Below are 12,820 nucleotides of genomic sequence, written 5' to 3'. Positions count from 1 at the left end.
TGTCCCCACAATGCTGAACATACTGAATAACCTTGCCATACAGTAGATTTCATTTTATGTTGTTGCACATGATGTAATTGTACTTTTTTATTATTGTCAGTTGTACCTAAGTAATTTGCCAACAGAAGTTGTATGATGTAATTTTAGCATAAATGTGTATTATTCTAGCGTATAAGTGGTGTTTAATGCCTCTCAAGGCACTTTTTATGTATATATATTATGTATTAGTCATGTAATTTTTTAAAAATTTGTAAAAGCTTCTCAATTCAGCCTTTGGCTGCAAAAAGCTTCTAACCTACTGTACTATGTATGTATCAAGTATGTGTTTCTGCAAATAAACCAGTCTATATATATATATTCTGATTTAGCAGGACAAGGCCCCCCTTTGTAGAAACCTGGCTGCTGGCACTGTTGACACTGTTTTCTCCCCCCACCATTCATCTTGCTTTGTGAGGGGCCAGGAAGAGAGACCCCTCGGCAAAGTTCCTTTCAAGTTCAAGTTTTATGCCAGTGGTTCTGAGTGCCAGGGGGTTTGCTTTGTTACTATACACGACTGTGTCATGCGGGACAGGTGGGTTGTCTCACTGTGGGCCGCTCCCAGCCGACTTGACAGAGGTTGCCGCATTCTTGACCAGTAGCAAAGTTCATTCAAAGTTCAGGCTTTATTAAGGAGACAGTAATTTCTGACATCCTGCAAGCCAGTTTATGGTAAACAGCGTATCGGTTGTTCCCCGGTATTGCTAGTACAGGATATCTGTGGTGGGATCAGGAGCTAGGCAGGAGAAAGTATGTGTACTGTACACTGAAGACCATACAGATACAAAACAGTCATTAGCAGCAATGTTGTTTATTCTAAGCTAAAGGATATTGTGCTTTGGAAATAGTCTGTAATAGCCTAAGTCTGAATTTGTTTATGCGATGAATGCACACAGTCATCGTGTTTTAAAAAAATCATTGAATGATCAGGTCTGACTGCTATTGCTATTAAACAGGAAGATAGGCAGAGGTTTTTAGTGGTTGATCTGAAAGCCATGATTAAGATTCAAAGAGCAATGTGTGAAGATGTAGAATATGGAGATGGCAAAAAAGGGTATGTGCAGAAGAAAGTTGCAGCCAGTGAGATCACAAAAAAATAGGATTAGATTCAGTCTGTGCATATAGATTAAATCTATGCCATTTTGACAAAAATACTAAGTACAACAAATGCAGTACCAACCAATACTATAATACCACCACTTCTGCATTTGACTATTTCCATATTTGTTTTTGACTACCGGTAGAAGTATAACTTTGCCACCTCAGCTGTCTCATTTCAAAAGTTAGGGATCTCCCAGGATACTCTCTGACACTGTTCCACAGGCCCTTACTGTAGCCCATGTCTCTTTCAATATGCAGGTTACTGTATTGATTTGAATGTTCTGACATTATTAAAAGTGTTTATAGCAATGGAGATCACATTTGTCATCTGTCTATGATGATGATTATCCTGCATGCAATTCCTGGAATCATAGCCCACGTTTTATGAATGAACACTTACAAAGATGTTTGGAAATATTACTGTAATTCACTTCATGTTTGTGGTAGCAAAAGATAGCAGTCTGAGAAAAATGGAGGTGTTCACGGAGGTATATGTTTCTGATGATGACAGGTGCAGAAAAAATAAAGTTGAGGTAACGATAAGTTTGCGGTACAGAAGTGACAGTGAAAACTATGAACATAAAAGTACAAAATTACAGTAACATTCATCTCATTGTCAACTTACAAATATAAAATTTTGCTTTTTGATTTTGTAGATGACAGTCCCAAAAACATTGTTGCCAGTCGGAAAGAGAAAACTTTGCTGTATAAATAGATATTGCACATGCAGGCGATGACATGTTGGAAGTAAGATTTAAGAATACAAGCTAAAATTCAGCCTTACATTGATGGTAATCAGATAGAAATCGGGGCTTAAACTAGAATTGTGGAATGTAAGTAAGTCGATACATAACAACCAACTCTGAAAGAATTGACTTTTCGCTTTGTTACTAATGAGATTACACTGTGCACAGTGTAGTTCCTTAGAAGCTGTCATCTTTCATAAAGGGAACAAACGTTGGCCTGTACATGTATGTATGTATGTTTAACCAACCTGCAAATTATGGGACTGGGTAATTACACCAAACTTGATGGATTGGCCCTTTTACAAGAAAGTACAATTGTCAGACAATCTGTAAAACAACTGCTCTTTGCTTTGACTTGATAGAGATTGATAATAACTACATCAAGGAAAAGTTCTGTGCGATATTCCAGAGTGTTACATAGTTCAGTGTAACATGAATCATTTTCGACTACATTTCAGCTGACATGACTTTATTGCGTGGTGCGGTACACAATGATATTCATCTTCAAATCAATGAGTCATAATAAGCGCACATACACCACTCCTATTACCATCACGCCGTGATTTAAGTACATGTATTGACTTGTGTCCACTTCGGTACCTACACTCCTCTCGGAAACAAACCGTATTTACATTGAACAGGAGATTCGATAGCGGTGTCGCAAGAAAGGAAGGCTGGGATATAATAGTGGCCTAATCTCATTCCTTGCCGGTCTAATGAAGTCTTCCTCCTGTTTCATTATTCCTGTGAATTTCCCGGTGAGACAATAAGATCAGATTGCCGATTTCGGTCGCTAACAAGCAGTCGCTGGAATGCCAAACAGTCACTTTTCCGCGTCTCGCGGGACCGATTTGGTCGGGAATGTCATCTCCAATAAGTCAAGTCAGTCATCATCCAGCCATCTATTTTATTATCCATAGTTCATTAAAGATCTCTGGGTGTAAAAGTCATGGTTATCTGGCACGTGGAAAGTGTAATGAAGAGGGAGCCTTTGTAGTGAAGGATGTTCTTCAGCGCGGCAGCATAATGATGTGATGCCGCTAACAAGGTGGAACATCATATTAGAGCGCAAACCACAGACTGAAATTGCAATTAATATAGAAAACCAAAGCAGCATGTGCAATTTTTTCCAACTACTGCGGAACTGTGATCACCGGGGAAGATCCCGTTATCAGCAGTTCAGAGCTCGCAATTTATCCTGATCTTTTCTGCCAACAATATACTTTACTGCACGTATGACTTTACTTTTACGATTCTTGTCATTTATAAGTCCACTTGCATGAACAGGAACGACAAAAACAGCGGATCAGGCCTTCCTAATGCTGAAAATACACTAAAACTGGTAGCAGGCAGCCTGTATTGGGTGATATTGAATAGATCGCCTCATCATTTTCTAGCAAAAGTACATTTGACATGGATTCATGACTCCCAATCCCCGGCTATTGAATCACTATTAGCCGTGTTCACATGAATTCATCAGTAGCCCCTTTACTCCTTTCACCAGCGTCGTTACGGTACCCTTAACTACCGTCCTGAGATATGTCAATCATATTACCCAGTAGTAAACTCAGGTTTCTATACAAGGATATTTGCCGTAATTGTCGGAGTTATATGAGCTTCCTAAAGCTTGTTTTGTGGCCGCAGTTGAAATATCATCATCAAGCGGGCATTACGGAGGCAGCAGTAAGCACTAAAAAACTCCCCCCTGCATATTGGGCACCGGGGACCCATAGTCTGTCGCTCCGTGTTAGCCCCTCCTCGGGCTGAGTGGGTGATTTGGACCGCTGTGACCATCATCCCTAATTGTCCGGGTTTGTGGCTTTATGAGAGTGTCACGCTCCCTCCCACCCTGGTCATCCCGACAGTATGGAAGTTGTCAGGCCTCCTTAGTGCAGAGGACTGAGGGTGGGGCTGGATAAACACGCTTCACACTTCCTCGCACAGGATTACAGGACCTCGTGTTCTGCCATCTTCATTATGGATGGTTTGGGAGATATTTCACTCGGTTCAGGGCTCAAAATAGCCCCTACCATGTACTGTAAAGAAAACATAGTAGATATTGGTCAAAATAAAGGGAATACTATACCAGCCTACCAGGGGAGTTGGCTGGCCATACAAGATAAATTTAGCAACCCTGGTACAGTATTCCGTTTATTTTGGCCAATTTCTACTATTTTTCCAGTGATCCACAGTGCCTAGTAGAGCCTAGGCTGAAGATACTTGGAAAAATTTGGGTCCAAAATACTTTGATGAAAATTACCTGCAATAGACAAATTTTACCTGTACCACTCAGACTTTGGGAGAAATGGATCAGTAAAAACTGTCAGAATCCATTGTCATTTAATATTTCTTTTATACTTCATGGGTGGTAACAGTCTATGCAGCAAATAAACATCCTCATACTGTATGATTGTGGATGTTTATTTGCTGCATTGACATACACATACATTTGTATATAAACCCTGTACATGGACCAGTGCAGGTTAGGTGCAGGTAGACATCAGTAATACCTGCTCCAGTTTTACCTGCACTTACTGATAATAGTGATATGCCTTCAGTATTTCGAGCCCTGTGGTTGTGTGTAGTCTGGCTGCTACCTGTCACATGGGATCACATCTCTGCATCGTTTCACACTGGCTGCAATATCCTGATTATCATTATCTTTGTTAGTATTATGCTTACTCTTATCAATGACTGAGGAACACAGCATTAGACTCTGCAACAGCTCTCTTTAATGTCGTAATCCCAATAAATTAATACTGGTTAATCCTCTTCAAATTTAGTTTGTATGTCTACAACACTAGTCAAACTTTAATACAGTATCTTTTAATTTTGTTCCATAACATTTCCTAATTTGTAGAGTGTAGACCATGAACTTTTCACACTCAATGTCATGTATAAGTCCTGTTGTCGATGTCAAGTCATTAACAATGTAAGGTATTTATAGATAACTTTCATATCTCTTTGAATCAGTCAATCATCAGAATCATGATTCTAGAGTAGTCACATCAAATTAACATTATCATTTCAGTGAACCCTAACATTTGAAGAGAAACTATAACGGCTGATTTATCTGAAGTGCGTTCTTTGTGTTTTATTTGAACTCATCCATTAACACTAAGTCAAACTTCATAAACATGTCATACCACAATGATTCCATGACACTGAGTTGTATTTCTCATCTGTCTTGTCTGGTCTTTTGTTATGTACCCATAATATTTCTGCATAACTACATCCATACATCTTTGTTTTGTGTGTGTATATTTGTGCGTTTTATTGCCAGCAACAGTTGCATCAGGCAATTTCCTTGCTTGTTCGACAACCATATAAAAAGCATTTTTACTCATTAGTCTATCATTTGATTTTGCAGACAAAGTATCTTATTGCATTATCATGGTGATTACAGTAATGCCGTGTCTGTTTTTTGTAAAGAAAATCGGGAGCATACATGTTGATAAGTGAGACATGATGAAGCTACCTCATGATGACAAATCCGCCTTTGATTGGTCCACCATTTTTCAAAGTTAACAGCCCTGATTGGTCATCGTCCCACAGGGGACGGATCTGATTGGTCAGTCATTCCTCACCCCTGACACAGTGGTTCCATCTGTCAGGTTTGGTAGGGCCAATGGTTCCCAGTTGGCAGCTTAGGCCAGTCAGCATGTTGTGTTGTCCACATACATCAGGGGTGTCTGGTTGTTTGATGGCTAATTGGCCAAACTGGTCTTTTCTTTTGAGACAAGTAAATGGTGAACTTTGAGCCTGGTGTTGGCATAAGGTCACGGTCAGGTTACTGGAGATGTGAGGATCGTTGGCAGTTTCTGATGATGTTGCAAAACTATATGTTTACATGTTAATTTATTCATTTATGTCTATCTGTGACATGCCTGATGTCTAGCTACATGATTATTGGGGAGGGGGGCAGACCTGAAGTTGAACCTACTGCAATTGTATGTAGTAAGTTTGTTAAGTATTTTTTAGTGCTACCAAAAAGGCAAAATAACTTTTCCCTTGAACATTGAACTTAAACTTGGACATAATATTTTTTGCATCGGTTTGTACTTGATTTGACTGTTGTTATTCGCAGTTAAATGCCATAGTCTTTATTAGACTGACTATATTAATCAAGTTCTCTGACAATTGGCAAAACTTTAAAAGGTAACAATAGTGTTTGTATACATAGTGTGAGTACACAAGCATTTTATATACCTGTTAGAAATGACGAATTGATCCATGGGGAAGTCGTCACAAAACAGAACAGAAAGACAGCAGAGTTTTTACACAGGCTGGAGGGAGAACACATCACTAATGTAGCATGCTGGCCAAATTGTTTTGACAAAACTTTAAGACATAACAAAACTTTCTGTTCATATACATAGTGTAAGTACACAAACATTTATATATAAACCTGTTAGAAATAAGGAATTGCTCCATGTAGAAGTCATCATAAAACAAAACAGAAAGACAGCAGAGTTTTACACAGGCTGGAGGGAGAACCCATCACTAATGTAGCATGCTGGCCAAATTGTTTTGACAGTTTGATTGGTCAGTCAGATATGGTGAGGGGAATGATACATCAGCTGGACTCCACTGACCACAGACTGTAAATTCCAGCTGACCAATCACTCCCCGAGGTCAGATCTTTCATCCGGCCAGTCCAACTGGTGTTGACAGATTGATGTCCAAGCTCTACAGAAATTTGATCTGTGTCTGGGCGAGTGTTCCCTGTACATCATGTGCTGATTCCCCAGATATAACTATACATCATGCAGATCATTTTTTGCCTGACATACACGTCTGGTTGCTGTCATGTTTAGGGCTTTGAACCAGCACTGGAGGATTTGTCTGAACAAGCGATTACGCTACAAGACAACTGACTACTCTCCTCTAGACATGTACACTCAACAAGTGAAACATTTCAGGGTCCCAAGACATGGTCATCTGTACTTGTACTTCTTGTAAGCAGCTTTTGTTAATGTTAAAAACAGCTCAGAATGTAATCCAAGTTCCAAATATCACTGTACTGTATGTATCAAACTTTTTAAGGCATCTTGAAGCAGAACTTGTTTCTTACATGATATTTCTTACTTGCAAGATGCAATGATTTCCTTTCTTCCTAGACTTTTTAAATTGATAACTACCATACTCGTAGCATGTACATGTATAGACCAAGACAGATATTGCATTTCTAGCTTTTTTTTCATTAATTAAAATATATATATATAATTAGATAAAGCACAAAAAAAGTTTTTGAAGCAAAATGACGGGAAATTGATGCATATTTTTCACTGACAACCCCCCCCCCCCTTACCTTTCACCCACTGAACATAGTCCTATTGACAGGAGATACATCATTAAGCAGTGGTACAGGTTCCCTGGGGGTGTTCTCCATGATGTAGCCTTTAGCAGCAGTGTTTTATGTATGCAAACATGTGTCTGCTGACATGTCAGGCTGAATTATAGACAAGTCAGCAGCAAGCACAGATGGAGGCAGGTGAAATCAGGACAGGTCGTTCTAGAAAATGATAGAGGATCAGGGCTCACAATACCTTTTTCTGCATACTTGCTCTGGTGCAGGTAATAACCTGTACCAGACAAATTTTACCTGCACCACTCAGACTTTTGCCATTGTTTCTTTTATCTTTCATAGGAGGTACATGTAACAGTCAATGCAGCATATAGAAATGCACATACATCTGTACATGTATATATAAAACCAGAAATACCTGCACAGCTCCAACTTTACCTGCACTAACCTGCATATGCACCCATTATTTTGAGCCCTGAAGAGAAGTTGTATATTCATTACAAAAATGCTAGCTAAGTACAACATAAATTGTTTTGTATCATAATTGTTGCATCAGAATTGAAAACTTATTAATTCTACCATTTCGAGAAGTTTCTATCTTGTTGGAGCTATCTTCGAGGTTGAAAAAGAAAACTCTTCCACTGTAGACAAAGGTCAGGTCACCTCATAGTCATAAACTTTTTAAGGTGAAGGAGACTTTCTGTCTGAGTACAACACCTGTGTTGATTAATGGCCATAAAAACTGTTTGCCGACCCACTCTCCTCCCCACGTAGTTACCGCCATCAAAGTCGGCCATCTTGTTTCCAAGACACACAATAGACCGTCGGACGAGCATATCAACATTCCTGTGCATAATACAGCACCAGCTGTGCCAACCTCCCAACTACCAAGGTAGAGACTGTCAACACATGGGTTATTGTGCAAGAACAAGTGGAATTGTTCCTTGGTCAAACACCATAAAGTTTAGGAGAGGAGAAGGCACAGGTGTAATAGACTTTTGTTCTAGTTTGGGTAGCAGGTTAGACAAACATGTTGTTCAACAACAATTCATCTAACAAGTATAAAACGATTTTTATTTTAGGAAAATGCAATGTAGATCCTTAGCCAGATTTATGATTCCCACATAACATATTTATGTGGTTTTTAAGTCTATATTCTACCATTCTATGTTTTTGCCTTTTTACTGGGACAAAAAGCAGAAGTATTTCTTAGTTTTAAGAATGTCTAAGGACCTTGTCAAGACAGGTGCCATATTAGGAACGGCTCGTTCCACATTTAGAGTGGGGTTATAAAATAAGTGGCTGTATTTAGGTGCCAAAGGCAACCAGACTAACACATGGTGGTCTGATAGCGTTGTTTGCCGTACACCAATTTGTGCTTGTTATCTGTCACACAGGTGGAGTATACAGTCTGGTGTGTGTCGTATACGTATAATAAGAAACCTGAGGTTAGGAAATAGCTTTTTATCTGGGCACAAAATGTAATTCGTGGTCTTGTAATTTAATAACTAAATTTCATTATACTAGCAATTTATTTTACTCATTTTAGCTCGTAGCGATGACTTTTGCAGAATTTCTTTATGGGATGTTTAATGTTTTAGGTAGTTTTAGGTATTTTTGTACTTTTTTTTTTTCTTTTTTCCCAGTTCAAACTTTGAGTCTGAAACAGTGAAACTAATGTATTGCCGTAAGTTTTATTTCTTGGTTGAAAGGTATATATGGTATATGACTAACTTATTGTACATCATTAATTTTCCCTCCTAGGAATATCACAAAAGATTTTTATCTCTTTTATTCAGCTTTTCCATGAACAGATATATCCGTTCACCAACGACTTAATTTAGTGTGGCCCAAAGTTGCATTAAACATAGCCATTTATCAACACTGTGGAGGACTTTTAATGTCACATGGTAGACATTATTCTCCCCTCTCTGGGGGGGAATCACATCAGAATTGTGCATTATGTCCTGCACAATAGGCTTTGTCGGGTCTGCATGAATAAAATTTGGAGTGCAGATTCACGCTTTTCTCAAACTAAACTCCATCTGTTTGGGTGGTATATATATTGTTACGGGAACATACATGTACACATGTACATACACTCATTTTATTGTAATACTTAAAGTCAAATCCAAGAAATGCATCAGAAGTCTTGAATGATAAAGATTTCTGTGATAGTTATAATCTAACACATTTTCCAATATTCTGAATCACTTGCAAATGGCAGGAAATAAAATTACACTGCTGCACTAACATAGCATGGTAATGGCACTTGAATTTGAAATTGTCACATTCTGTAGCGGTAACAATGTGTCTAAAAATGTTACAAGCATTCCTGACAACACATACATTTGTATGTTGCACAGGTATCATCATGTAGAATATTTCCTCATCGGATAGACTAAAAGGGCAACCAAGATGGAAAGTGTGGGTTGAAAAGGGAAAAATTACCCAAGAGAGAATACCCCGGTACTAAAAATAATAATAATGAACATAGCAACAATTCCTTGCTCAACATGTGTGTCAGATAAACCGTATCTTACACCAACGCATCTTACACCAATGCATGATGGCTTTACAAGTGGCTTGTAATGATGTAGTCTATCATGTATGGGGACTTCAGATCACAAAATCAAGAAGATCATTGTACTTAAAAGTAATCAACATATACATGTAACAGTTATGCATATAGCTGTATTGTGTTTTCTTCCACGCTGATAGTGTGCTATTACCATATTTTCATGCCTCTATTCTTCAAGTGATACTAACATCAGTAATGACAGTAGCTTCCCACTGTGTTCAAAATGCACCATTTACTGGAGGTGTGCCATTGTTGGAGTAAGTACTGTAGTTATAAAAGAGCCTTGCCACTGATTGCACCACAACGAATCGTCCTCTTCTATCCATATTTTAATGACGTTTGCATGTATACATAGTCTATTTATGAAGTGTTAGCCATTTTGCAGTATGAATACTTTTTAACTGCTACCTTTTTTTAGTTACTCCAGTATTTTATCTTTTACAAGATACCGGCATACAATGTATGTTATTCATTTTTATTGAATGCATGTACTGAAAGTCTTAAGTCCTTAATTGGGCCATTAGAAATGTTTTGTAACATACAGACTTTTGCAGTCTGATCTTTTTTTGGTCCACAGAATGAAAGCATTTTATCTTGAAAGTTTGTCTGTGTTGGTAGAAGTCATTATGAAGCAGTTTAAACTATAATTTCCAACACAAGAGATTCCTTGACAAAGACTGCACAGTGCAATTTTTTTTTTGTGTTGGAAATTACAGTTTAAACTGTTTCATAATGAAAGCATTTTCATGGTATGCAAATCTTTTGGGACTTCACACTCAGTGCTAACAGAAAAAGACTATTAAAAGTTTGTACAGTCGGTGGTTACCTTTTCCTAACCAACAGGTGTGTCCGGGTGTGGGAGATATGATTTGAATGTTTGTGAACGCCTGATTTGTTTTTGTTTGTTTGTTGATACACAATTGCACCTGTCGATTAACGAGGTACTTAGTTCTGCAGATTGGTGTTCAAATGAGCCACATGCCAGCTGTCCCCTCTCCACACGATTTATTGCCTGGTAGCAGCTCACCTTTGAACCATTGCCTTGGTAAATGCTGTACTGTAAATGCATTGACTTTTGTGGTGGTTTTATTTTTGAGGTGTCCCCTTAACAGGAAATCGTGATACTGCAAACACAGGCTTTTGTATTTGTATATAGTACAACAGATTTGCTTCAACTGTGCACTTCAAAATCTGCCCGTAACCTCCTTTTCCCCCTGTACAGCGAAACAAAACATTTACAGTACCTGGTTACCACCCTTGTGACCACTTGTAGACAGAAACAGTCAGAGTCAGGTCTTTTGTCTGTATTTTATTGTATTCAACCATAAAATATATGTATTGTGAATAAATCAATTGCTCGCACATTTTATCTTTTATGCAGTTTTAACTGCAAACTCTCGTAAACTTTTTACTACACTGATGAACAATAATTGCATGCAGATAATTCAGGATGGGAATACTTTTTTATTTCAGATGAGGACTTTTTGTTGAAATTTTTTTCTCAACCACTGGCATCTTGGGTTGATACATGTAGCTATAGTCATCTGGTTAGATGGTGAAGTGTGGTAGCTTTCAACATTGATTAATTTATATTTTTGTATTACCAGGTTGTATGTGTAAGGATACATGTATGCATCTGAAAATTTATTGCAACTACAAGATATGTTTACAGATTTTGTTAGGGCTTCAATCATGTAGCCTTAACCTTAATAGAAAGCGACCGACAGGCCGATTCGATTATGTCATGAATAAGCAAAGGATCAAAAATAAGAAATACTTTTACGTCAGACTTTTACGTTAGTATGATATCCCATACTGAGAAATACCAAAGACCTTCCTGGTAAAATCATCCTCACTTCCTCAGTGTCTCTGGTTTCCATGGTAACTCAGGTAATCTGGATCTTCATTCTTTGTTCCCTCCAAAACGTTTCAGTTTGCTTCCAGCGGTTTGCTAAATTGATTTTGTGAGTTCCTGCTGACCATATTGTCCCTGTAAGCCCCACACTGCGGCCAACTGTGGAGGCCGGACACAGGCCTCGCAGGAGAGCGCACCAGAAACTCACCAATCTTGTTATCATATCAACCAGCTAGGCCGGCAAATCCCTGTGATTTTCATTCCTGGGGAAACTTTAATTTACTGGGACCCCTTCTCCCTCCCCGAGGTATGGGGGGCTTTACATACTACTCTAACTCCACTCTCCGTCCCCTCCAAATGGCTCCTGTAACCAGACAGCCCCCAACACGTTATCCCTTGTAGAGTTGTCAGCCCAGATCCGACCAAGATTTAGAAATTAATTCTTTTGTGGGAGCGGTGGCACTCCGGGGACCCCGGGCTGATCCAAATGGGCTCTGACAGGGATGAAGTCACAATTGTTGCAGGATAATGTGGATTAGCTCTGGGCCCAGCCAACTTTCCACAATTTGTCATCGCTTAGTGTGGCAGACCTTTTGTGGGGAGCGACCAATGGGAGACCAGGCCCGCCAGGAGTGGAACAGCTCCCCCGGGGTCCCAGACCGGCCGACCAAACTTCTCTACCAGCTAAAGTTCAGAATTGCGTTGCCGAAGAAAAAAGTTTTGGCAAAGTTAGCACTTTTATGTTATGAATGGTGCAAAAGTTACATATCTTGACAAAAAAGTATGACTAATAAATAAAGCTGTTAAAAGTAAACAGAAATAAATAAATAGAAAGCTTAACAAGGCAAGAAAATATTTTTTGTTGATATCTCATGAAATCAACTCATGCATAATATTGCGTTCAAATTTTTTTATTGCAGAATGACTTTTCCTTCAACAGTGAAATGGTACAATAGGGCCATTTGTGGAATATTCAGCATACAACTTGCCACCAGACTCCAGTTTACTGCATGTCCTGTATTACAGTCGTAAAGCAACATTGCACTACTAGCTGAACTTGAAAAAGCATCGTGCTTCACCACAATTGAGGATGACTTAAGAAGAAGAAGAAGTGTTTTATCTTCATCGTTATAGAGATCCAGTGATATATTTGGCTCAGTGCTCAGTAAGTACCGCCACTGTACAACAGGAAG

At 38.8% G+C, this 12,820-nt stretch overlaps 1 protein-coding gene across 3 annotated transcripts in view; it reads left to right on the top strand.

Annotated features, from left to right (window-relative positions):
* LOC109472307 (uncharacterized protein C15orf41 homolog) overlaps positions 1–12,820 on the top strand; it is a 55,973-nt gene that overhangs the window by 37,213 nt on the left and 5,940 nt on the right. Inside the window, exon 11 of one of the 3 annotated variants that reach the window (XM_019771991.1) lies at positions 9,558–9,606. The exons of the other annotated variants lie outside the window; for them this stretch is intronic. Coding sequence (XP_019627550.1) covers positions 9,558–9,591 — 34 coding nt within the window. The 3' untranslated portion in view covers positions 9,592–9,606. Of the gene's footprint in view, positions 1–9,557; positions 9,607–12,820 lie in introns of those variants that run through there. 3 annotated transcript variants of the gene reach the window in all.

This window comes from Branchiostoma belcheri, unplaced genomic scaffold, assembly GCF_001625305.1.
Source record: "Branchiostoma belcheri isolate BF01 breed outbred unplaced genomic scaffold, Haploidv18h27 scaffold27, whole genome shotgun sequence".
Taxonomy (NCBI): Eukaryota; Metazoa; Chordata; class Leptocardii; order Amphioxiformes; family Branchiostomatidae; genus Branchiostoma; species Branchiostoma belcheri.
This window is presented reverse-complemented; position numbering and strand designations above follow the sequence as displayed.